Consider the following 27,273-nt stretch of genomic DNA (forward strand, 5'->3'; position numbering starts at 1 on the left):
GGTTCGATCCTTGCTTGGGGAACTAAGATCCCACATGCTGCGTGGCCAAAAAATAAAAATTAAATAAAATCAGATTTTCACACTTTTGTACTTGTTTGGAAGACGTGTAATTTCCAGCATGCCAGACAGGCTCATGTTCAAATACAAAATTGTCATCAAGGTAAGAATGGGGATGACATTTAAAGCGTCATTGGGTATTTGCTAGGCGATTGGTCTCCTTTGGGTCGTTGGATCGTGATTCCTGGCAGATCTAGTGCTGTCTGCAGGCGTCAGTGCAGGGGGCAGGAGGGGCATGGACACCTCCCACCATAGACAAGTGAGTGTCTGTGAACAGCACCTGCCCTTGCAGAGTGATGCTGGGAACACAGGCCTCCCTCCTTCCATCCTCCACTTGCATTTAAGTGTCTATTTATTATCAATTCAACATGATACTTGATGACTTTGTGAAGAAATTGGTAGAGTGGATCTGCATATCCTGATAATGCTGGATGATTCTTTTCAGATAATGAACGTTTCAAAATGAAAAAATTCAAGAGGATTATTTTGTTGTTATTAATTTGAAATAGAATATAAATCATGAACATCAACAATTAAAACCTAGTAATAATGAAGTAAGGACCCAGAAAATGATGGTCGGCCCACTTCTAAAGCAGCTGCTCTGTCTTAGTAATCAGCCTCCCAATTGTAAACCCAATTGAAGAAACATGAGACATTTATTCTATGTAGCTCTTTTCGTAAAAACATTTGCGTAAATACAATAGCACTATGTTCTGAGTTTGTGGTATGATTCAATACATTTTTATTATGGTAGGAAAGAAGTGATATTAAGGAACTTAGTTATTTGTATATAAATAAATTACAAATTTATTTTGTAATTCCCAGAAAGTGTCCTTCAAATTCCCAAAAAGTGACTTTGGTTCTTTCAGACAATAAAAGTTTACCATACTTGCAGTGATGTCCTTTGCAGCACTGCTTGTAATAGTAAAAGACTGAAAAGAGTGTAAATGTCCATCATCAGAGAATCAGTTAAGTATATGTTTGTACATCCATACAATGAAAAGTAATGCAGCTTTTAAAATAAATGAGGAAAATTCAAATGAACCCACAGTTTAGTCTCATAGGTTGTTAATGAGAAAGGCATGACATACACACACGCTATATATATATATTTTTATTTTATATATATTTTATATATTTTAGTTTATTTTTATATATATTTATTTTATATGTATATATATAAATCTGAATATGCAACTATGTAACCAGTCACGATCACCTCTAGAGAGATACACCAGGAGACATTACTTTTCACTATGTTTACCCATTCATGCTGCTTGAATATTGTGAAATGATCACCATAGTAAGTCTAGTTAACCTCTGAAGATTTTTTAAAACTAACTAAAAACTAAAAAAAAAAAAAAAAAAGGTAGATACCTAAAATGGAACCTCAACTTCTGTGGTTATCAGCTAATACTGAAAAAAACTACGCAGTATATATGTTTTCTCTTTTTTGGAAAATTTCTGGTTTCATGTTGACACATAACCTGCTATAAAATAATTAGTGGATGACCAATTGTGCATAAATTATTCTAAAAACAATGAAAGCTCCTTGTCTTCTTATTCCAGCCTCTTCCTTTCTAAATTTGGAAGGTGCTGGTGTCATCAAGGCCAGGCCTCCCACTGGCTGTCTCCCATTCTACCCACACCCTTGGTGGCCATTCCCAGCCCTTTGCAGTAGCCTCACCCTCCAAAATACCCAAACAGTTGCAACTTCATTAATGGGAAATTGAAATTTTACCTAACATTTTATGGAACAAAAGGGATGGGTCACCTCAGGGACCATAAGCCTAACGTGACTTAACCCCCTGTTGGGCTGCCCCCCGCAGGCCTACAAGGCCTGCACTTGCCCAGCTTCAAGATCAAAGAAAGAGCCCAGAGTCAGTAAGAGAGACATGAGTGGTTTAATGGATGGGGGAGCTTACACGTCTGAAGCAAGGTCCTGGAGCGACACCCCACTGTCTGCATCGGATGGGCGGGCAGGACATGGCGGCAGTCTTCGCTCCTGGGGCAGGGCAGGGGTGGGGGGTGGGAGATTGCCAGTTATAGGGGGATTGACGCCAGGTGGGCTCATTAGTTACCAGGGAAACTAGCAGAGGGGCACACCCTTCATAGCCCCTTAGGTAAGAACAATCACTAGCTGGGGTCTGGGGCAAGGACATAGGAAGGTCGGTCATGTGCATAGGGTGTAGGTGAAGCAGGCACCGGTCGGGCAGGGGATGTACAGAGAGTAGCATGACCACACAGCACCCATTAGACAACCTGCTCTTTCCCTGAAGTTCTCTCCCAGCAGTTCACATCTCCTCTCCTCCTCCGCAGGTGTACACATCCTATCACCCTCAGCAACTCATCTAGCGCCCACTGGATCTGTTAACCCACCAGCAACGCAAAAGGCAGGTGGTGAGCCCAAGAGTGGCCCAGCTGCAGGGCTCCCCCCGGCCCCGCCACGTACAAATGCAGCCCCATCTCGATATGTGCGCTCAGACTCACATGTTCTTCACACTCAAACATCTTTGAAATCAGGCTCCATTGCTCAACCACTATCGACCAGGGGGCAATTGGAATAGCGTCAGTATCACCTACATGAGCACCATCAAAAACAGCATCAAACCTGCAGGGTGGGCGTCAGCTTTTCAACCCCTAGGAACCAGAGTTGTAGTTTTGGGGTGAGTACGGTACATTTAGCCACATTCCTGAAGCAGGTGTTAAAAGTAGACTAACTTGATATCCTTGTAAAGCTGGTTTATAGCACCAATGATTTTTAGTTTTTATAAATTCTTTTCAGAAATGCTCTCATCCACACACTTATTGGCACAGAGAATAACACTAAGCAACTAAGCCTGTGTGTCACAACTACCGAGCCTGCGCTCTAGAGCCCACGAACCACAACTACTGAGCCCGTGAGCCACAACTGCTGAAGCCGTGCACCTAGAGCCCGTACTCAGCAACAAGAGAAGCCACCGCAATGAGAAGCCCGCACACTGCAACGAAGAGTAGCTCCCGCTCGTCGCAACTAGAGAAAGCCCCCATGCAGCGACAGAGACCCAACGCAGCCAAAAATAAATTAATTAATTAAAAAAAAAAACAGATTTGCTAACGCTCCCTGAGATCATAAAGCTACAATTTCAAGTGTTGGGTGTCACCATTTAAAAAGCACCGAAAGCAACACCGTAGGTTATGCGTAGCAATCACAGGATGGATTTTGAATGCCCTGGTGTTATGCGCAGGGGTCCTTGTGGTCTGGGATAAAATTTCCATTAACAGCATCACACAATGGAAGAAAAGAATGCTGCATCTCAAACAAATTGGAAGGAAAGATCGTTTGCTCTTGACTTGTTAGGTGACTACAAAAGGCAACGTTCAACAGTGAATTTGAAGTGTGTGTAACACTCATGAAACATGAAGGTAATGGGGGAAAAGCTCATTTCTTGGTTTATAGGTGAACAAATTTGAAACACATAGCTAATGTTAAAAGTAGGTATTTTACCATCTCATCTGCAACCCTAAAAGTTAAATGTTTAAGTTGGGCAGAAAGAAAGCTTTTGGGAGGATCTTCCTTCACGTTGGAAGGAGAGGCATTGTCTGTTCAATTTAGTCTCAGTATAGTCAAGCATACATGATATTAAAACCATAAAAATTGATGAGATCATTCTATTTTCAAAACAGCAAGTACCCTAATTTATCTTGATGAAATGTGATTAAAAAACAGAATTACTATCTCATGGGTGGCTTACGGAACCAATACACTGAAGTTAGAGGCAGTTACCGTTAGATTAGTCTGAGATTCAGTACCTTTCTTACATTAATTCTAATCTATTTCAATTAGAATCTTAAGGTTATCCAGCAAAAAATAAAGTTTATATTCCCAAACTTTTTAAAAAAATCAAACTTTTAAATACATGTAAACTATATCTTACTAAGTAAATATGTACCAAGGGCTGCTGATAGTAGAGCAGAATTTCATCATCAATTAATTCAACACTCTCAATAGGAATGTGACTATGTAAAATTAAGAGGCAAGGAAAGTGTTTATACCTTTTGACTTAGTAGGCATACGTCTGGGTTTCTAAGTAAAGCAATTAAATAGTGGAATGACTGCATAATTATGATATTCCACTCAATGAATTATTACACAGCTATTTTTAAATGGTAAATATCAACACTATATTTAAGTTACTTGTAACACGTATGAGAAGACTGAATGGGAATATTAAAAAAATAGCTAGTATGTCAGGGAGCAAAAATTGCAAGTGACTCTTCCAAAACTTTCAGCAGTGTTGTCTTAGCACTACTTTTATAGTAAAAAAAAAAAAATTTGACTATCTAATACCATGTTATATAAGCATACGGGGAAAAACATAGGCACACACTATACTGTTTAACATCAGTTATTGACTGGGTTTAGAGAAGACAACTTTTTTCATTACGTATCTTTTAATTTTTAAATTCTTAATAGAAACATTTTTAAATACAAAAATTTTTAATGCCTCTTGAAAACACTCATGCCCTTACCATAAAATACAATAACAAATTGGCATCTGGCCTATATGAGTTAAAAAAAAATAGTATTAGCACCCATCCCCTTCTACAGTAAGTATCCTAAACGGTGCAATAGTATTCATTGCCCAGAGCCTGCTTCTCGATTTTAAACAGTACACCTTGATGGCAGCCATGGGCTGTGCTGTTTGTGGAGTGACACAAAGGCACATCATGGCAATGCCACATAGAAAACACACCAGCAGATCTAGTAACCACACTGGTAGCCTGTAGAAATCTTCAAGATGAAAAACATCAGAGCAAGGTCAACCTTTGTATTCTTCTTTATTTAAAAATCAAAAAACTATTTTTGTGATGCAACCCACACTTCCCCCTTCCAAGTAGCTTTTCAGATCACTTTCAAATTAACTATAAAAAACCCTTTCTCCCAACAGAAAGGAAAGCTTTTATAGTAAAGTATTGAATCATCTCCTGGGATCCCAAGATATGCACCCGATATTAAGTATCTGGATAAAAAGGGCAAAGCTGTTGGTGACTAAGAATCACCTATGTAATTTGAAGGATTCATTTGTTCTTTTATGCTTCTTTGAGGTTCTCCCGGAGGTGCATTTATAGATTTAGAAGGATTAAAGGAAGCCATTCTAGAAAAAATCCCTCCAGAGGGCCCCAATTACAAGGTCATCCAAGGAACCTGGTGGAAATTCTGGAAGACTAGGGTCTAAGGGACAAAGGGTCATTCAATTCAGTTGCTTCTTCCCTTCACATGGAAGGAATTAATTTCTGTTCCTTTAAGATAACTGAGAATAAATTAAGAGAACTTAAGAACTGTTTTTCAAACTGAACAATTAGAAATATTGTTTCTAATGAGCTTCAAAACCAAATTATCTACTCAAGTATTCATAACAGCATTTATTCCTAAAAACTAAAAAAAGTGTAAATAAGCTAAACATCCCTCACCTGATGAACTGACAAACAATGTCGTACATTCACACAACGGAACACTGTTTAGCGATGAAATAAAGCATTGACACATGCTACGACATGGATGAACCTTGAAAACATTATGCTAAATTAAAGAAGCCAGTCACAAAAGACCACATATTGTATGATTCCACTTATGTGAAATATCCAGAACAGGCAAATCCATAGACACAGAAAGTAAATTAGTAGTGGCGTAGGCTGGGGAAGGTTTTTTTGTGAGATGCTGAAATGGCCTAAGATTAGATTATAGTGACAGTTGCACGATTCTGAATATACTGCAAAATCACCAAACTGCAATCTTTAAATGAGTGAATTTTACGGTATGTGAAACGTATCTCAATAAAGTTGTAAAAAAAAAAAAAAAGACCTTAACACTAGCTGTTCGGTTTTAGCAAATAAAACGTAAAAATGTAAGCTTAATTATACTAAGTAGGGAAGGAAACTGTATCAACATAAATATTAAATAATTATCTAGAAGTTCAAATCTAATTATGTCTCAAAAGAAAAAAATTCACGCTTCTACCCAGCAGTTACAAGTTCCAAATACATAACACTGTCATCAAGCAGATAGTAGAAATGCCTTTTAATCCTTGACAGCTGTGTCCGTGAAATCCATGATTAGTTAACTGGAGTTTCACTTTCCAGTGATTTCAGGGGCAGCACATCCTGAGGTAGCTGGAGAAAGTAAGTCTATATATTTAGACAGTAACTGCTTCAGAGGATTAGCGTAGCTTTTCTGAAGGGTCATCTAAGAGTGTATAGAAAGGCTGTAGTAAGGAAGCTCTCTTTAGAAAATCGCGTTTGGAATTGGTCTAAATTAGGGGGCTGAAGCTGGAAGAGAATAACCAGTGGTGCTTCGAGATTGCCATCTCTATCAATTGAGTCCACCTGAAGGGGTGGAGCCCAGGAACCTGTATATTGAGACAAGCTCCTCCGGAGGCTGACATGGCAGGTAAGGGACCACAGTCCCGGTCACCACCCCTCAGCTCACCAACAGGAAGGCAATCAAAGTAAGAGGTGCTCCCCTTTACTAGTTAGATCATCTCTTTTCTTTCTTTTCTTTTTTTAAAATTTTATTTATTTATTTTTGGCCAAGCTGTGCGGCATATGGGATCTTAGTTCCCTGACCAGGGATCGAACCTGTGTCCCCTGCATTGGGAGCATGGAGTCCTAACCACTGGACCGCCAGGGAAGTCCCCTAGATCATCTCTTGATATTCTTAGTTTCCTACCAGTATATCTTCTTACAGACAAATAAATTAGAAGTGATCATTTTTGACACATTAAAAATCTCTCGAACAGGGGCTTGCCTGTTGGCACAGTGGTTAAGAATCCGCCTGCCAATGCAGGGGACATGGGTTTGAGCCATGGTCCAGGAAGATCCCACATGCCACAGAGCAACTAAGCCCGTGCGCCACAACTACTTAGCCTGTGCTCTAGAGCCTGTGAGCCACAACTACTGAGCCCGCATGCCACAACTACTGAAGCCCGTGCACCTAGAGCCTGTGCTCCGCAACAAGAGAAGCCACCGCAAGGAGAAGCCTGTGCACCGCAACGAAGAGTAGCCCCCGCTCGCCGCAACTAGAGAAAGCCCACACGCAGCAACGAAGACCCAACACAGCCAAAAATCAATCAATCAATCAATCAACAATCAATCAACCTCTTGAACGTTGTGAATATGGGATTAATACATCAGGCATTTTTTATGTTCTGATGGGATAGTAAAGAATTCTTTTAAATTGGGAGATTATCTTTGATAGTCTTTAAAATGTAATCTTCAGTCTTAGTCAAGAGAATAATGGAGTCTTAGGAGCAATATTTAAGTTTAATTTAGTACAAACATCACATACTTCTACCTTCTCGGAAATGGTTGCTTCATCTTAACTAAGGAAATGGAAAACTATTATGACTTAAGTCTTCATTCTGTGATTTGTGTGTTTGGACAAGTTTAGGCAGACAGCAAAAGCTCCAGAGGTCCTGCCACCAAACCTACAGCATTGGGAAAATGCTAAAGCCAAGTCAATTCTCCATCTGGCAGTTCCATATGAGCTGCGAAAACTCAGTCCAGTTAGTCCTTCAACCCCACATCATCTAGATTCCTCGGGGTCCGGAACCTCGGGGTTGTTTTGACTTTCCCTGGACAGCCGCCCAGGACTCACGAGCGCTTCCTCCGGCCCCTTCAGTTAGCCTGGGCAACTCTGCTCTCGGAACCGTGGAAGTTCAACATCGTCGTCACCAGCTCCGGGAGGTCAAAATCGTGCTTCCACCCCCAGTCCTTCCGGGCGTTGCTATCATCAAAGTTCATTGGCCAACTATCGGCTAGGACAAGATATGGAAGAGGAGCTTAAGTTATTCAGGCTCTAGATTTGCAAAAAGGTCTAGAACATTTTAAACAAAGGATTATCATCCACGAAAGAAACGTCCTATTTGAAATCCCCCCCTGAGCAGAGCAGAGCAGCTATTACGGGCACACACACAGTCACCTTCTTAGATTAGAAGTCTGTCACCTCGGAGGAAAGTCTCGTGCAGACTTGTAAGGTGGGACTGCATGCTCAGATGGCACTCACACAGGGGCACAGTCACAGCCCTTGAGAGCCCAGGGCTGCTCTCATACTACACCTGCTTGTTTCACGTTTAAACTGGCAAATGGTGAAGTGCCGACAAGCTGTTTATTTGGATGGTTCCCGTCTACCCACTTTAGGCATCATTTCCCAAAACCGCAGCATCTGCCGGCTCTGGTGCAACAGCAGCTCCTTCTCCAGAAGGTGTCGGGCCCCTTGGGAAGGTGCTGAGCTCTCCTTATCCTCCACCGTTTATGTTCTCAAGGACTCGTGGGGCGGACTGAAGCTTAATTTTGGCTTTGAGGGGTTCTGCAATGGTGTACCAACCTATGGCCTGTCGGACAGGATCCACGTTGTAGGTGATCTGGAATTCTGGAACGTGCTTGAGAACCTCCTGGGCCAGCTCCGCGGGGGTGAAGCTCATGGCATTGACATTGTAAGTCCTCATGGAGAGGGACTCTGCCGGGGCCTCCATGACCTCCAGGGTGGCCCGGAGGCAGTCATCAATGTACATCATCGGGAGCCTCGTGCTGGGTTCCAGGTTGCACTCAAATCTGCCATGCTTGACGGCATCATGGAAAATCTGGACCGCGTAGTCTGAAAGAGAATCTGGCCTGTGGGTCTTCTCGTAACAGAATGGTGAGTGAGCCTCCTGCATTAAGGCAGTGGTTCTCACATGTCTTAGTCTCAGGACCTCTTTATGCGCTTAAAAATCACTGAGGATCCCCAAAGAGGTTTTATTAAGGTGAGCTGTAGCAACATCTACTATATCAGAAATCAACTGAGAATTTAAAAAAATATTTCTGCATTTTAAAATGACAATAATAAACCCACACATTCACATGCATAACATTTTATGTGAAAAAGAACATATTTTCCAAACGAGAAAATTTAGTGAGAAGAACAGCGTGTTTTACATTCTGAAAACCTCTCTACTGTCTTAATGGGCGACAGCGGGAATCTCTGCTTCTGTGTTCAGTCCACTGTGCTACACACATCCTGTAGCCTCTGAAAAACTCCACGGTGTACTTGTAAAGGAGAGTGAAAAGGGCAAATAACATCTTAGTACTGATATGAAAATTGTTTTGACCTCCGGGACCCCTTGAAAGGGTCTCAAGGATTCCCAGGGGTTCCTAGTGCATACTTGGAGATGCACCACATTAAGGCAAAATTTTTTAAAGTAACCAAAACCAAAGGCTCTTTTAAAATCCCTCAAATTTTAATTGAAGATATTCAAAGAAATGGGAAGATATCCCATGCTCTTGGACTGGAAGAATTAGTATTGTTAAAACGGACATAGTACCCAAAGCACTCTACAGATTGAATGCGATCCCTATCAAATTACCCACGACACTTTTCACAGAACTAGAAGAAATAATCCTAAAAGTTATATGGAGCCACAGGAGACTCAGAATTGCCAAAGCGATCCCGAGGAAAAAGAACGAAGCTGGAGGCACAACCCTCTCGGACGTCAGACAATACTACAAATCTACAGTAAAAAATCCCTTGGATTTTGTCAAGTATCTTTTACATTGTATCTCAGAAGCCCTCATATGGGAGGGATCTCTAATGTGGGAGTTACTGAATATAACAGCATGCTCAAGTCCAAACTGATAACAACGACAGTGTGGAAACAGTAGGGAGGGTCCTCAAAAAATTAAAAATAGAACTACCATATGACCTGGGTACATATTCGAAGAAAACGAAAACACCAATTCGAAAAGATACACGCAGCCCAACGTCCCTTGCAGCACCATTTACAATAGTCAAGACATGGAAGCAACCTAAGTGTCCATCGACAGATGAATGGCTAAAGATGTGGCACATATATATATAATGTGTATACACACACACACACACACACACACAATGAAATACTACTCACTCATAAAAAAGAATGAAATTTTGCCATATGCAACAACATGGATGAACTTGGAAGGTATTTTGCTTAGTGAAATAAGTCAGAGAAAAACAAATATATGATATCACTTATATGTGGGATCTAAAAAATAAACAAACTAGTGAATATGACAAAAAAGAAACAGACTCCCAGACATAGAGAACAACTAGTGGTTACCAGTAGGGAGAGGGAAGTGGGGAGGGGTAAGATAGGGGTAGGGAATTAAGAGGTACAAATTACTATGCATAAACCAAATAAGCTACAAGGATATATTGTACAGACAAGGGAATATAGCCAATATTTTATAACTATAAATGGAATACAACCTTTAAAAACTGTGGATCACTATGTTGTACACCTGAAACTTACATAATATTGTAAATTAACTATTCCTCAGTGGAAAAAAAAAGAAAAAAATGAAGTTAACCAGGCCTGGTGGTCCACTCACCAATGAATAATACAGGCTCCTAAACAGGCAAGTAACCAACTGCACTAGAGATGAGCAGTAGTAACCCACTCTCATTTTGGAGCAAGCTTTTCTGAAATAAAAACTAAGACAATTTGGATAAATAGTAATAAGCACAATAACAAGAGCAGGAGGAGCGATGCTTATGTTCTTTCTAAACATGCAGAGTCCATTTTAATAGAACTCTCTGTATTAAGAAGCAAAGGTATATTCAAAGAAAGAGGCTTTTCTTTTCTGGCGGCTTGTGGGATCTTAGTTCCCCGACCAGGGATTGAACACCCAGGCCCACAGCAGTGAAAGCGCCGAGCCCTAACCACTGGACCGCCGGGGAATTCCCAAGAGGTGATTTCTCATTTGGTGTCTTCCTACATTGTGGGTAACAATCTCGAATGTCAGTTTGACTCCGGCACTGGGGGTGGCCAATCCCACTGGACTTACAGCATCGGCATGAGTTTAAGACAGTAGGGTTCAATGAGCTTCTCAGATGCACTTCCCAGAAAGGATGCAAAAACTCCGGTCAGCATACGACTAAAAAGACAACAGATCCATCTCCACTTCGCCTGGCCATTAGAAAGCTTATCTTACGTGAAAAAAAGAAATCGAAAATAACACTTACCAGTCGTTCCTCCTCCAGGTTGGGAGTCAGCAGAAATGATTCCAGGATATCTCAGGCATCGGAAATCTAACCCATACCGGTAATAATAATACTACAAAAAAGAGAAAACTTAACTTTAAAAAGAATCTTTTAAATCAGGTAGAGCAATGCGAAGAAATAACAGCCTTTTCCTGAAACTTCATCCCATACAGTCATATTAAAATCCTCCTAGAACCTCCCTGGTGGTCCAGTGGCTAAGACTCTGTGCTCCCAATGCAGGGGGCACAGGTTCAATCCCTGGTCAGGGAACTAGATCCCACATGCTGCAACTAAAAAAAAAAAAAAAAAAATGATCCTGCATGTTGCAACGAAGATCCCGCACAGCCAAATAAATATTTTTTAAGTGAAAAAAATAAATAAATAAAAATAAATCCTCCTCAAGGAAATGAAGACTCTAAAATTGCTAAGAGTCACTCATTTTCCTTTAACAAATAACCCTGAAGTTTTTATCTTCAAAGAATCGTCATTCTGGTGATAACATCACTAGATAACACTGTAAATAACAGATCAGCCGACAGCAAGGATTTCCAGCCTTTCTTTGGAAGGGAGACCCTGCTCCTAGTCCTGAACAGCTCTCCACAAGCCTGTCCTGCAGTGTAGCGCTGGGAAGAGTACAGGGAAAGGTGGTGACTGTGATACATCAGATGAAGGCTCAGAAACCGGCTAAAATGTGCTATAGAGTTACAAAGACAAAGCGTATTAAAACATAAAACCAAAAAGATGTCTGAGGTTATTTTAAAATTATCTCTGATAACTACCAATATCGGGAACCTGAAAGAACAGTGCCGTACAAATAAGACGGGCAGCAAACGAAAGACGGGGTGCCATTCGAGGGGCGTGTACGAAGTCTTGTGTTAGCATAGGACTGAAGATTCCTCTGGAGCTGTCGGTACTGACCACTTGGCAAACACACTCAGTCCCCGAGCATTTCTGGGGGCAGAGATTAAGGGAGGGAGAGAGTCCCCTCCAAGGATGAACCAGCAGGTGCCTGAGGCAGAAATAGAAAAGGAAACACTGAGTCATCTTGCCAAATGATGCTTACCTCGCCCATGAGCTCCGCGTGGACCTTGGACACCCCGTAGATAGTCCTGGGTCTCTGGATACAGAGGTCGGGGGTTGGGTTCCGCGGAGAAGTAGGTCCAAACGCCCCGATGGTGCTTGGCACAAACAATCGCAGACCGTGCTCTTCGGCAACGTCCAGGACATTGTGCAGTCCTGAAACAAGCAGATGTCGTAACCTGGGAAACCTCTTCCCAAAGAACTGGGAAATCTGGCAGACGGGTCACCTGGGGCAAGATCCAGAGACTCACCAGTGATGTTCACAGCTCTGGCCAGGGACACGTTTGCCTCTCCCACTGCACTGAGCAGGGCGCTGTAATGAAATAGCCAGGTGACACGGTTGTTCACCACGATCTCCCGCAGATTCTTGTAATCCAGGATGTCGGAATAAATAAACGGGCCTGCAAGGAGCAGTGAAACCAGGAAGTAAAAGAGTTCCGGGCTTGGAAAGCTCAACAGATCTTTTCCCCTCCCCCGCTGACTTTGAATTCCATTGGTACCGACCTGGTAGCAACAACTTGGACACTGCCCAGCATTTTCCTTATGGAGAATAACGAATCCCAGCCACCCCACGGCTAACAGCAGCTAATGCTTACACAGGACATACACCTGCCGGGTGCTGTTCTAAGGGCTTTCTGTATATTTAAACTCTCACAGCCTTCGAGGTGGATATTTTGTTGATGAGGAAACTGAGGCATAGAGAAGTTAAGTAGCTTGCCAGTATCAAACAGAATAAAATTAAGAACTGGAGTAATGACCAGGCAACTGGCTTGAGTTGCCAAACCTATAGGCACACAGAGATTTCACCCTGCTTAAAAGTTGCACAGTTTAGGACTTCCCTGGCAGTCCAGTGGTTAAGACTCTGCGCTTCCAGTGCAGGGGGCACGGGTTCAATCCCTGGTTGGGGAAGATCCGCATGCCGCGTGGTGCAGCCAAAAAAAAAAAAAAAAAAAAAAAAAAAAAAAAAAGTTGCATATTTTAAAGGAATAGAGAAATGGGTTTACAAAAACAAAAAACCCACCATGGTATAAAAGAACTATAAATTAAGAGTTCGCCACACCTGGTTAGGCTAGAGGTAGAGCCGATTTTGTGCCAATTTCCCCCACTTTCAGTGAATTACTGCTCTTCCCCATGGTAAACAGCAAAAGGCTGACACAGAACCAGGAAGGACTAGGAGAATTATAAAAACATCTTTGAGGTGTAGACAACCTGACTAGAGGAGTCTGGGGTCTGTGTGTGCGCACAGTAGTTTAAGAACAAGTCCACGTTGAAATATGAGGATTAATTTCTCCAAAATTTAAAGTTCCTTTTCATTTCAGAACTTGATTTTTGTTTGCTTTCTCTCTGAGCTAAGTTCACTAAAAACTCTGAAAGATAGGAATCCGTTTTATTCCACAGATACTGCTCCAAATAATATCCAAAGATACTATTCCACAACTTCATGTCAAGGTCTGAAGAACTCTCCTGTCCTTGGATTCCTTGAACAAGCAGTAGCTGTACCGTAGGCGTTTTACAGAACTAATGAGGACAAAACCATGAAACATTTTTAAGTGGCACACGTGTGCCTCAAATACTCCTCCTTCTTTAATTCACAAGCCTGGTTATGAGCGGTGACACCGATTCTGGGAGCTGCCTCTCTACCTGCTCTGTGGGCCTCTTACCACTAAGGAAGACGTGCTCAGGGGGCTTCCGAATGTCAGACAGAATCACGTTGTCCTTCCCAAATCGTTTCCTAAAGGGAAAATCAAAACACACGCGTTGGTACACTGAGGACATAACAGGTCCTATGAAAACAGTCTTTCCAACAGGAACTGTCATGTCCCGTCAGCCTCCAAATCCCTCCTCTCCACACCTTTCTTCCCTCTTCGTCCTCAACTCACAGCCCTGCAGTTGCAGCCACACTCAGGGCTGCACCTCCTGCTTCTACCTCAGCCCATTATCATCCCGGTATCTGTCACCAATTTCTTCCCAGTGCCCCTGAGTTTCTCCCTTTCCCTCCCCGTTCTTCTCTCCTCTTATCCTTTTATCCCACTCTCCAAATCCCACACTGTTCCTTTTCAGTTTCTACACATACAATACTTCCCTCTGCCCCCAAACATCTGAAAACCAAGTGATTTACTGGGAGGCAGGTCTTACTTTGCCTAACCTAGGAAAGGCAGAGGGCGAAGGACCAGCTTGGGGGATGCTGAGTTGCGGACCTGAAACAATGTCTGTGATATGAAGAGGCACAAGGAAATGCATTCCAAACGGTCATTTACATACGATATCTTAAAGTGGTCAGAAGCAAGAGGGGAGAGAAAAGATTCAATGGTTAAATGGGGCCAAAGACAAGCCCCGAAAAACTCAGAATTTAAATTTAAACTTTGCGAGCTCTTACCTCAAAAAGCTAGCAAGCCCCACTCCAAGCTGGCCAAGACCCCCTGGATAAAGAAGAAAAAAGTGAATCTTTAATCTAAATCTAACCAATTCAATTATTCCCAGCATGTAATAATAGAATAAAACTCTACTGGCACTCTTAGCTAACTAGGTAAAGCCCCAGGTTGGCCTGATAGAACTGAATTACCTTCTCGGAGCTAGGACAGAGATCGCTACAGGTAAGATCAGTTTCAGAGACAAAAGTGCTCTCCAGCACAGAGTGGCTGAGGGGAAGCCAGGGAACAGGTAAGAGAACAATCACAGAAGAGCAGGACCACCTCCTGGTCAGGAAGTCACTACCAGCTTTGCCTTTGTTATTTGATGGGCTGTGAAAATTATCTGCTACGGGTACCAGAACACTCAAAACTAGATATCATAGTTTGATGTCAACCTCTGCTGGGATTATCCAGAGCACCCTCCTTCCATTAGACCTGGAGAGGAACAGGAAGGGAGAAAGAAAGAAGGGACAAACCAAGAAGTCACCTGAAAAAAGGGGCAGATATCTGGACGGGCAAGGAGCTGCTAAGAACATTAAAGATGAGTATTACAGCATCTTAATTTGGATGCTTACAAATGCCATTGATGGAAATGGGAGAGCTAGGGGTCTGGGAGCACATTTAGGGGAATACAACCCTAAATTCCATTTGGGAGAAAGTAAGAGGCAGGAAGATATGGACAGTGGGATTTCCTGTAAACATGTGTTAAGATGGGACTGAAAACAGCCCACTGACAGTAACACTGGGTCCTGGAAGATGCTTTTTGGTGCAGGGAGGAGGGAATCAAACAACACACAGACAAGAAGCTGGGAGAGTCAGGGGGGAAGTGCAGAGGGAACCGGCCTTACTTGAAACCCATTTACAGCAGGAGAGGAGGAGGAGGTGCCAGTGAAAGAAACACACAAACACTGAGGAATGTAAGAAGGATAAGGACGTGAAGCCAAGGGATGAAACTCTGGCAAACGGAGGACAATAAAACATGTCAGTCAAATCAGAGGTGGGCTTGAGTCAGGTGGAAGGACTTGCGGACAGACGGCCAAGTTTGCAGTGAGCAGATACAGAACCAGGTGCTGGGTGGATACGAGGGGAGAGGGCTCAGCAAGCCAGTCTGTGGACAATGAGATGCAAGTGTCACGAGGTGATGGTGAGGAGTTCCTCGGGCCCTGGGCAGGCCTTGGCTATCTCTTCCATACAAATGTGCAGGAACTGCCTGGCCTGAGGAGCTTGGCCAAGGAAAGATGCGCCTGATTCCAGAGGCCACGTTCTATCCACACACCTTGGCTCCCAGGCCATTCCTAGCAGGAAAGGGGAACTGAGTCCCACAGCCGCTTTTTGGTCCTCTTCAGGTGCCCAGGTCCTCCCCCTTCAGAGAATAAAAAATTTGGGCAGGGAAACCAAGCCCTGGCAACAGCGACAAAATAAGGACAGGGGGACTTGTGCTATTTCGGAGGGAGCCAGGAGTGGAAAAGGGAGTTTCTGATTAATAAGTGTTACCTGGCGGCATGTTACCTGGTGACATTCCAAAAACAAATACACGGCCACACAAAGAAAATAACACAGCCACAAATGTGGAAAAAAGAAAAAAACCCAACCTGTAATTAAGACGCGTGGTTGGTCTGCTTCAGAGAACGAGGTAGAGTGGAAGTTGGCATCCGCTGGAATCTGCTGAGGGGAGGTGCCCAGAAACCGGCTGGGCAGGACAGGAGCCTGGCAGCCACAGGCCGGTCTCTGCAGCAGCCGGCTGGCAACCCGCCGCAGCATCCAAACGACCGGCATGATCTCTGCAGACACTGTAACACAAAAGGAGCAGAGTTGAGAAAAGATACATGCACCCCAATGTTCACTGCAGCACTACTTATATTAGCCAAGACATGGAACCTAAGAGTCCATCAACAGATGAATATGGATAAAGAAGATGTGGTGTGTGTACACACACACACACACACACACACACACCCGAATATTACTCAACCATCAAAAAGAATGAATAATGCCATTTGCAGCAACATGGATGGACGTAGAGATGATCATACTAAGCGAAGTAAGCTAGACAAAGACAAATACCACATATCATTTATATGTGGAATCTAAAATACGATACTAATCAACATATCTACGAAACAAAATAGACTCACAGGTATAGAGAACAGACTTGTATCAATAGTTGCCAAGGGGGGTGGGGGGTAGGGGAGGGAAGGATTGGGAGTTTGGGATTAGCAGAGGCAAACTATTATATATAGGATGGATAAACAACAAGGTCCTACTGTAGAGCACGGGGAACTATATTCAATATCCTGTGACAAATCACAATGGAAAAGAATATGAAAAAGAATATATATATCTGTATAACTGAGTCACTTTGCTGTAGAGCAGAAATTAACACAACACTGTAAATCAACTATATGTCAATAAGATTTTAAAAAACAAACAAAAGAAGCAGAGTTCAGTATGTAACTGCTTACCCTCCCGACCCCTCAGAACACAAACCCTTTAACCACAACTAACACTACGATCGCCAGCTCACGGGCAAAGCCGTGTCCTGGATTCATGAATCGAACTGAAGAGACTGCTGATTGCGCAGACAGGGAGCCAGTCAAGAGCCGGCCGTGAGCCCAGCCCTGTGAAAAGGGGATAAACGTCACTGGTGCAAAGTGCAGGCAAACAAAGACTGGCCGCGATTTAGAACTGGAGCCGCACAGCGCTGACATCAACTGGGATCTAAAGTCACCGCGGAGGTTACCGCGCACAGAGCCGTCCACGCCAGGAACATCATGGATCCCGGCAAAGGCCTCAGATCTTCACCACTGTAATCATCTGTCCACGTACCATCGGGGTGCGAACAGGTCCCCGATTAAATAACACAGAGCCCTGTGACTCTCGTGCTAACTCAGATGTTATCTTTAGGATGAACCAGACTAGAAAAGCAGATAGTTAAGGTAAAAAGGCCCCCGGCAATACTGAGTAAGCTGTGACTAATTTCTGTTTCACTGCCAACTCTTTAGAAAGGATCATTTAGAAAAGCCATTTTCTCCTCTGTGCCCAGATCATGTATCTTTTATTGCAGTCCAGCTCCCCTTCCTCGTCAGCTTTACCCAGACAAGCATGTCACAAGAGCAGATCAGAGCTGCTCAGTTCTAACAGCGACCTTCCTGCCCCCAAAGGTCAGGCCTTTGCACTCTGCACACCGTCCCGTGGCCTCCACCTCCGGCAGCTGTCAGATTTGCAACAGCACTGGCGGATGAGCCTTCAGAGCGACCCCAGTGCCCAACCCCCTGACAAAGAAGTGGCCAGATCTCAACCATCTCATATTTTGCATCGTAAAACAAGAAAAAGTAAACCACACTTGGAGACATTTCCCATTTAGGATCTGAACTTAGCCTGGCACCACACTCAACCCACTGCCTTGATTAGGTAACAGTAATTCTAAGTTAAAACCGCCAGAGGTATCAGAAGCTTTCCTGCAATCCCTAAAATCCAGATTATAGAAAACAAAAGGGCAATACAATCTGCTGAAACCCTATGCTTGAACACCCTTTTGTGAGCCACAGAGGTCTTGTTCTTTAGGACACCGAAATAAGGCGGGCAGAGCCCCGATGGCTTCTGTCGGGTCAGGGGCTTGGCCCATCAGGTCCCCAGCCTGAGACGCAGCCCCGCCAAGGTCCTGAGGCCCTGCATCCCAGCTAACTTTCCCAAACAGGCAGAAGACAACCTTCTGATGGCGTATCTCAGGATTGGAAGGGAGGTCACTATAGGAGAGACCCAAGCTTTTCTTCCATCATCCCTTCAAACCATCTTTGCAGCCACTGCTGACACCCGAGACCAGGTAAGAACTTTGATTCTTAACGTCACTTATTTCAGCAAGTTCAAGAGGACGGCGAGGAAGCCAAGAAGCAGCCAGATTTACCAGAACATCTGAAACTCAAAGACAATTCTCAGTTCCCAAAAGCAAAGGAGTGACGGCCACAGGTGAAGAAGTTTGGGGTTCTTTTTTTCTTTTAAAGGTTGAAGACACTGGAGTCTGGGAAAAGGTAAACCCTGAAGACGTGAAACAGGGATGTGAAATACGTACAACTCAGTTCATCTTCTCTTTCCCCAGAAGGGGAAAGCATGAAGGAGGCACAAATTCTTCATTGAATATAAAGTATTTCAGTTTAACAATGTGGACAATTCATGCTTGAGTTGGTTCTTATTCCACAACTATTACGAGCTAACACCTGATGCTCACGACAGGCCAGAAGCCTGTGAATGCCTTTCTGAATTATGGCATTTAACCATGGCAAGCACCATCTCTCTCAGGGAATCCAGTTCTTAACCGTCGAGCAGCTCTACTGTCCCTATAATGGGATTGCTTTGATTAACAATGCATGTACATTAAAAACGAAACCAAAAAACCCTCCAACCATCTACCGCATGTAGCTTTCTCAAGTCAAGATTATTATCTTGCCACTGCCAAACTCAATTTAATACTTTTAAGGCAGCAGCTCTCAAATTTTCTGGTCTCTGGACTCTTTTACACTCTTAAAAATTGGGGACTACAGAGAGCTTTTGTTTAAGTGGGGTCTATCTAACACTGTTTGCTGTAGTAGAGAGCAAATCTGAGAAACATTTAACCTATGAATGAGTTCACGTTCACCAATAAACGTGTTAAAATAAACATATTTTATGAAAATAACTGTATTTTCCAAAATGAAAAATTTACTGAGTGGCATTGTTTTACATTTACTTGTCTCTTTGATGTGTTCCTTCATAGAAAACAGCTGGATTCTCACATCTGCTTCTAACTCAATCTGTCTGCTGCTTTGATTGAAGCAAATCCAGAATGAAGAAAACCCAGACTCAAAGCAAAGCAGTGGGGAAAGGAAGCTGTATTTTAAAAGCCTTTTCAGATAATCCTGGATACTCATCTTGGATATCCAAAACTCAACACATGGTAGTTTCTTCAAGGTTAGTTGCAATGTAGAATCTGAAGCCATTATCAGTGAACTTTTGTACCTGCTACATTAAAACCCACTGGTATATCTAATGCTTTGAACACATTTTTTTTTTAAAGATTTTTTTGATGTGGACCATTTTTAAAGTCTTTATTGAATTTGTTACAATATTGCTTCTGTTTTATGTTTTGGTTTTTTGGCTGTAAGGCATGCAGGAATCTTAGCTCCCGGACCAGGGATTGAACCTGTAACCCCTGCATTAGAAGGCAAAGTCGTAACCACTGGTCCGCCAGGGAAGTCCCTTGAACACATCTTTTACTCCTGCATGGTTCTGTAATTTCATACATTGTTTTTTGGAAAATATTGGTTCAGTGAGTTATGCAGAGCTTCCAACTGTTAACACACTTCACTGTACAATACCCAAAAGTCATACTGGTTGATATCACTGATCTCATCAAAAAATGCCTAAGTATTGGGAAGCTGTCAAATTCACGGTAGTGGATACAACTTAACTTGCAACAAATACCTTGGCAGGCTCGCTTGGTTCATTTTTTTAGAAAATGTATGCCGATTATCCAGGTATGAATAACCATCGTTTGTCAGTCATTCTTTCAAGCAAAAATGGTTCTCTATGAAAAACAGGGACCAGTTCAGCTCACAATTCAATCACACAAAATGCTTTATCTCAAGACAACCATCATATTTCAATATGGAACAAGTACATCCACTTACCACATGACACGTTAAAAAGATGTCTCTAGGGTCAAGATTTAATAAAATCAGTCATTTTTACTGCTTCATAAAGGGCATTCTTACGTAAAGTTTTCCATTTTTTATTTAACTTTTCACTGAAAGCACATGGCAGTGAAGAATACCATGACTTCTAGTACCACGTGGTGCCACTGCCTTGATTCCTGCAAAGGCACCAGTACTTTTAGCAGGTGTGACTTGTGCACCGTCAGTGCAAATTCAACACAGTTGTTCCGGAATAAACCATGAAATTCAAAAAAGTTATTCCACGCTGAATACTTTGGCACTATTTTTGTTTGCTGTCAAACGTTCACCAAAAAGATATTCTTTGATAATTGGTTTGGCACTGATACCAGATAAATACAAACAAAAAGGCAAGTCCAGCCAAGACTGCAAATTCTTCTATTTCTAAGGTAAAAATACACTTCTCTGTCAAGATACCAAACTAGTCTTCATGTTTGCAGCTAAATCTTTAATTTGACAAGTTACTGTATTATTAGAAAGTGGCAGTGCTATTATTTCTTTCAATGCTTTTTCATCCAAACAAGGCTTTATTGTGTGTTTCTCCAGCCACTGCAATTTGATAACCTATCTTATTAGCTTTTTCTTTTCTAGTTTGGAAAGCTGTAACAAATAATTTTTGGCTTTTAAAGAGCTCATCATACCTACATTTAATTCATTCATTTTGTTTTTCTTTAGTTGATGAATGGTTGGTCTAAGAATAATGCTATTGTGACCAAAATACTATTCAAAAAGTTCTGTGGCATCAGACACATAAGGTAAATTTCTGACCTCTGTAAAACTTGACCAAAGCCTTCATATTTTCATGTATTATTTAGTTCTGCACATTTATTTGGAGTAAATTCCTCTTTCCATGAGTCAGAGAACTCTGTTATGTCGTCGTTTCATTTTTTCTTCAGCATTTATACATATGGTACAGCTTTGAGTTGAAAAAAATCGAGTCCTCTAATATCCCCCCTTTTAAACCACTGATCTATCCTAAATATAAAAAATATATAAATTAATATCCTTTTATGTTAGAATAAAATATTAAGTTCAAAAGAATTTTTATACCATTTAAAATTTTAGAAAAGTTTTAAAATCAAGAGTATAAACTTTTTGTTCTTTTTCCATATACCCACAAGACTCAATTTAGGGATTTCAAAGTTATGACTTATTAAAAGAAAACAGGCCCCAGAGATGATAGCAGATATAACTGTAGGTAGATAGTAAGAGTGCAAATAAGTACTAAGAACAAACAGAGTTCATCTCTGAAAATGCACATATTTATATTCTAAGCCTACTATCCTTAGAAGATTCTAGAAACACGAGAGTACACAAGCACACATCTCATTAGCCATCAGAGGAAAAGCTCATCACAAGCCATTTGGCCTCTAGAAAACTCCACCATACACCTGAGAGAGGAAGAATGAAAAAGGCAGACAGTCTCTTAGTATTTTTTAAAAAATAGCCTTGACCTCATGTACCCTACAGAGGTCTCAGGGAACCCCAGGGCTCCCCAGATCACACTTGAGAACAGCCGTTCTAAAGTAAAACTTGCTTTGCCAAGCTAGTTATTAAACTTATACAGGGGAACCGTCAAAGATGACTGAAGATCAGATGAGAGTCCATAGACCTTCTCCCCTAAGCACCTTGCTTACTTTAACTCCAAGGGATGAAAAAGAAACAGGCCAACAGACATTCCTCCTTAAATAATGGAGCGTCTCCCCAGCCCAAGCCTCTCTTACATGACTCTTCCCATCTCTCGGCATTTACCCTTTCTGCACTGACCACAACAGAACTCTAAGAAAGCAGTGGCATCAGGAAGACAGCGGAGTGATAGAGATACAAACTCAGAGCCCAGCTGGCCTTGATTGCTCGGATGTGGGGCAACTTGTGAAGGAATGGAGGAGAATAACACAGGCTTCCAAGTTGTGCTGCTGCAAGCATGGGCTTTCTGGAGAAGCAGGTCAGGTAAGAAGACAAACGAGCTTGTTTTTGGACATGTTGGCTTTAGATGCCAGGAGCCAGTATGGCTGCCTTTCCCATGGAGCTGTGAGTCCCACTAAGCAGTTCCTAGCAGTGCCTGATGCATGTCAGAACTCAAACACCATGTCAAACAGGTAGGCAGGAAGAAGAAACCAAGAAATACCAGGGGTTTGTCTACACCACAATAAACAGAATGTCCCCTGCTGTCAGAAAACATTACTTCTGTTTCTTGGGGAAAAAAACCTTAATTCAATTGTGATTGCTCTGAAGACAGATAATTCTATTTCAGAAATATTAAAAGAAACTCCAATTTGAAATATTGAAAACCAACGAAATAGGCCTTTTCCCTGAGAATGCACCATCAATTTCCCTTAATATTCTTGCTGTCCTGTGTTTTCCCCAAATGTCTAGCTCTAATCATCCTTAGCCACGGAGACAGTAAATAAAGATGTATTAAGTAATGTCTCCAGCACATTAAGCATGAAGCTAAAAGCATCCAGCCTCCAACAGATGAATGGATAAAGAAAATGTGGTATATACATACAATGGAATATTATTCAGACTTGAAATAGGAGAACCCGTCACATGCAACAACATGGATGAACCTGGAGGACATTATGCTGAGTGAAATGAACTGGTCACAAAAGGCCAAATGCGGGCTTCCCTGGCGGCACCGTGGTTAAGAATCCACCTGCCAGTGCAGGGGACGCGGGTTTGACCCCTGGTCCGGGAAGATCCCACATGCCACTGAGCAACTAAGCCCGTGCGCCACAACTACTGAGCTTGCGCTCTAGAGCCCGCGAGCCACAACTACTGAGTCCATGCACCTAGAGCCCGTGCTCTGCAGCAAGAGAAGCCACCGCAATGAGAAGCCCGCGCACCGCAACGAAGAGTAGCCTCCACTTACCGAAAGCCGCACGCAGCAACAAAGACCCAGTGCATCCAAAAATAAATAATAAATAAATAATTTATATTTTTAAAAAAAGCCAAATACAGTATGATTCCATTCATATGAGTTATACCAGTTATCTAAAGTAATCAAAAAATCATAGAAACAGGAAGTAGAAAGGTAGTTACCAAGGGGTGGGAGAAAGGGAGAGGGGATACCAGTATTTAATTAACAGGCATAGCTTCAGTTTTGCAAGATAAAAAAATTCTAGAGATCCACTGTGAGTATACCTGAGACTACTGAACTGTACTCTTAAAAATGGTTAACATGGTAAATTTTATGTTATGTAATTGAAGCCACAACTTAAATTTTTAAAAAAATCCAGCCCCAAGAAATGGTCAGTGCATACATATACTACTGAGGAGCTAGAAAATTCGCCCAGTGGAGACCAGCGCCACCCCAGAGACCCATCAAACCCCCGTCCCATCCAAACTCCCCAGCCCTTGTCTCACCGAACCCCCTAAATGGTTCTTTTCCCTCTGCTTATAAACCTGCTGAAACCTATTATTCTCCTCCAGGCTTTACCTTTCCTTCCCATCTCAAGGATCTCCAGAGAGTTCTCTGCCCCTCCAAGTGGGGCCTCTTGCTCTGCACCCAGTGGAACTGCTTTCACCAAAGGTCAGCCACTGCCCAGTTGACAACTTCCTGGCCCCGGGGGCTAATAACGCTTGTAAGACACATTTGCAAGGCAGTCTCCGCTTTACATTCTCCAGTTCATTAAATCATAAAAGCAAACGTGTCCTCTTCATAGTAATGACCCAAGGAAAAATCAGGCACCTCAACTACTGAGCGCTGACGAAGCACCTGCTTTCCTGAACTCTTATTTAAGCCTCAGAGTAACTCTGAAGCTGGAATCTTTTCTCCATTTTGCTGAATGAATTTTGACCCGCCCAAGGTCAGGCAGATACTAATTACCAAAAGGAGGGGTTGCAAACCAGGTCCGTTGAGTCTCAAACCCTCCTTCCATCACCCCCACTCTTCTCCCTCAAGAGAAGAGATAACATCAGGTACCTAAGAGAGAGGACAAAGAGGAAACATCCTCGAGGTGGCGCAGGGGGCACCTTCCCCGCCGCCCCTCCTCCCCTACAGCTCGGCTCCTCCTCCTCGCCGCTCCCCAGGAGGAGAGCACCCACGAGCCGAGGGCGTTCAAGGCCAGAGACGGCCCTCCCTCGCCGTGCGAGCCTGCGCACACTACCTTGCCAAACCTCAAGTTTCCCCATCCTTAGAAAGGGGAAAATGATCGGACCACCACGTTAGACTGTTGGGAGGATTTAATAAAAGCAATTTAGAAAAGCACTTAGCAAACTGCTCAGTCAGTGTAAAGACTCCATCAACCAGCTGGTAAAGTCCAGACTTAATGTGGGGTTGATCCGAAAGCCAGAAAGGGTCGGGGGAAAAAATTCCGGAGCTCTCAGCGTGAGCTACAGAGAGTTTTAGAGGGAGATCTGGTTTCGCGGAGCGGGCGCCCCCATACTCCCTCCTATGCGCGCCGGCCGGGGAGAGGGAACCCAAGAAGACGCGGGGACTTGGGCCGCACGCGGGTCTCCGGCCTCCGCCTCCCAGCAAGGCTGGATAAACCGGTTTTATGAGAACAGCCGCTCCCGCCCCTATTCCCTGGCAGGGTGTGCCCTTCCGAAAAGTACGAAGGGCCGGGAGCCGCGCCTGGCGACCCCAGCAGTGCCCCTCCCCTCCCCCAGCCTCCCAGCTCCGCGGCGACTGCTGGGGACCCCCACTCGTGCCCGGGAGCGCTGAGTCTCCAGCCCCGCGCCGCGTCACACCGATCGGGCCAGCGGGACCGAGTGGTCAAGGGGACCTGCACCGTCAGCCTCGGTTCTGAAGAGGCTCAGCTCCCGGGGTCAGCCGCCGGGGAAGCATCCGGCCGCCTCCGCACTGACCTTCCGACGCAGCCGCCCAGAGATGCTGCGCTGCTGCGGCGCCGGAGCTGGAGAGACAGCTGCACGTGGCACAAAGTCCGGAAGCGCGGAACAGCAACTAGAGCTCGCTGCGCGCGGCGCCTTTATCCTCTCTGCGCGCAAACCCGCCCCCCGGCGCACCAATCCCCTTCTTCGGTCCGGGCCGCCCTGGCGTGGACGTCGGCTCACCACGTGGGAGGGCGCCGGTTGCCATGGTAACCCTCCCCGAGGGTCTCCGTAGTGTTCCTGGCGGCGCGCGCCCCTCACGCGGGCTCCGCCCCCGACCCATCTTCCGGAGAGCTCGCGGAAGGAGAGGGAGGCGTTCGAGTCCAGCGTGCGGCGTCCTCGGCAGCGGCAGAGCCATCCCGCAGGTCTTCTCGTGGGACTCTCCAGGTGGGGACAGCTCAAGGGCCTCCCAACATAAGGGGCCCGGCCCCCCCGGAGCCCCAGAGCACCGGTCCGTGCCGACGTTTAGCGGCTCAGCAGTGGACTTGAGGAGGAATGCGGGACGCCGAAGGGAAAGCTGGAAGGATTGGCAGGGGAAATAGCTCCGGACCGGCGTCAGGAGATACGGTACAAAGAGACCTCGAGAGGGTCATTTCATCTTGGTTTCCCACGTGGGAAACATCGCTGTGAGATTAGATGACCTCCAAGGCCACCGGACCAGCAGTCAGCATCACCTAGGAGCTTGTTGGAAATGCAGATTTGAGGCTGCACCCCAGACCTGCTGAGTCAGAATCTCTGCGTTGGGGCCCTGTGAGCTGTGTTTTAACAAGCCCTCCAGGTGATGATGATCTGTGCTAAAGTTGAGAAGCGCTGATCTAGGGGAGTGGTTTCTCAGACTTGGCTGCAGATTAGAATCACCGGGGAGTTCTGGAACCTCCCAAATAAATCAGAATCTTGTCGGCGGGGGAAGGAGGGGCGGCAGGAAGCCCAGGCATAAGTTTGTTTTTAAGCTTCTCTGGTGATCCCCATGTGCTATCGAGGTGAGAAACAAGTGATCCCCATGTGCTGTCATGGTGAGAAACACGGATATACCCTAGAGGCTTGGTCCTCCAAGTGTGGTCCCTGGAGAAAGCAGCCCCCTCCCAGACTTACTAAATCACAGTCTGCATTTCAAGGGGCTCTCCAGGTGGTTCGTGTGCACGTTAGGGTTTTGGAAAAACAGCTCTAAGGCCTCCTCCAACATTAAGAATCCATGATTTTAATGAAATATGTCTTTCTGTTTTACAGACTCTTAGAAGGCCCCATTTCTTCAACTTTTTCTCATATGACATGATCTTCATTATGGGTCTCTCTCTAGTGCACTTGAATTTTCAAATTTTAATTAGACTTTTAGCCTCTCGAGAGACCTAGGAGATTATCAAGGCCGCTGTGCCCACTTGACAGAGGAAGAGGTGGAGCCCCACCTAGACAGGTGAAGAGATTTCCCCAGAGGCCAGGGGGACCAGAATGCTGCCCAGGCACTGGGTCACTGCCCTTTCTAACACACCACATCATATCATTAGGAGTTGTTTTTGGTTTTCCTCAAACATTGTGGTGAGGTCAGAGATGACACTGAATTTGCTTTGAGTGGGTTGCAGACAGGGATGTTTCAGGGTGGAGCAACCCACTGAGGATGCTGCTTGTTTGGGGGTGGGGGAAGGGGAGGAAATGTGGCTTAAACCTTTGCTCCTGAGGACAGGGCAAGAAAAAGGCGTGATTACCAAGGGACTGAAAGGTGAGTTGGTTTCTGATGTGGATGAAAAATGTTGCCTGCCATATCAGTAAACAAAGGATGTTGCAGACATCAAGCCAGCAGCCACTGCTGCTGCGCCCCGACTGTGCACCCTGAAGGCATATGGGATGGAGAAAATCAGGATACTGGGCTTAGATAGTTAAGGTGTGTTTCAAAGGAATGATTTCAATGAGCCCAGACCCTTACATCTTCCCATACCTAGAAAAATGCTAAATTCATTAACCTGAGATGTCTGGTTTTCTTTAACATAATCTTTTGATGTTCCCACTACCTGGTTTTTGTTGCAAAAACCCCTGTATATCCTGGTTCCTCCCTGACCTCTTCGGAGCAATCCCTCAGAGCAGTCTGAGAGGCTATCTTCTGGGCTTAAGTCCTCAGAAAATCTGCTGAATAAAACATAATTCTCAACTTTTAGGT

The 27,273-nt window shown here is 44.0% G+C and overlaps 2 protein-coding genes across 6 annotated transcripts in view; one reads left to right on the forward strand and one right to left on the reverse strand.

Annotated features, from left to right (window-relative positions):
* Positions 1-7,340: 7,340 nt before the first annotated feature.
* Positions 7,341-25,230, reverse strand: LOC309633676 (L-threonine 3-dehydrogenase, mitochondrial). Of its 2 annotated transcripts, XM_082402858.1 has the most exons (10): positions 25,101-25,188; positions 24,141-24,216; positions 16,179-16,376; positions 14,553-14,595; positions 13,837-13,907; positions 12,427-12,576; positions 12,159-12,331; positions 11,078-11,168; positions 8,423-8,692; positions 7,341-7,853 (listed from the first exon to the last, which is right to left on the reverse strand). In XM_082402858.1, the coding sequence occupies exons 3-10, from the start codon at positions 16,360-16,362 to the stop codon at positions 7,714-7,716; spliced, it is 1,122 nt and encodes a 373-aa protein (XP_082258984.1). In that variant the 5' UTR covers positions 16,363-16,376; positions 24,141-24,216; positions 25,101-25,188; the 3' UTR covers positions 7,341-7,713. The 2 variants fall into 2 exon arrangements, with proteins under 2 accessions (XP_082258984.1, XP_082258983.1); XM_082402857.1 differs by lacking the exon at positions 24,141-24,216 and having other exon boundaries at positions 25,101-25,230.
* Positions 25,231-25,330: 100 nt separating this feature from the next.
* LOC309633696 (uncharacterized protein) overlaps positions 25,331-27,273 on the forward strand; it is a gene marked incomplete at its 5' end in the record, with an annotated part of 126,207 nt that continues 124,264 nt past the window's right edge. For 2 of the 4 annotated variants that reach the window (XM_082402924.1, XM_082402923.1), the window contains one exon: positions 25,554-25,691. In XM_082402924.1, coding sequence (XP_082259050.1) covers positions 25,620-25,691 — 72 coding nt within the window. Of the gene's footprint in view, positions 25,512-25,553; positions 25,692-25,732; positions 25,903-27,273 lie in introns of those variants that run through there. The other 2 variants (XM_082402922.1, XR_014247666.1) reach the window with 2 other exon arrangements.

This window comes from Balaenoptera borealis (genome assembly GCF_965194805.1).
Source record: "Balaenoptera borealis genome assembly, chromosome: 8".
Lineage (NCBI taxonomy): Eukaryota > Metazoa > Chordata > Mammalia > Artiodactyla > Balaenopteridae > Balaenoptera > Balaenoptera borealis.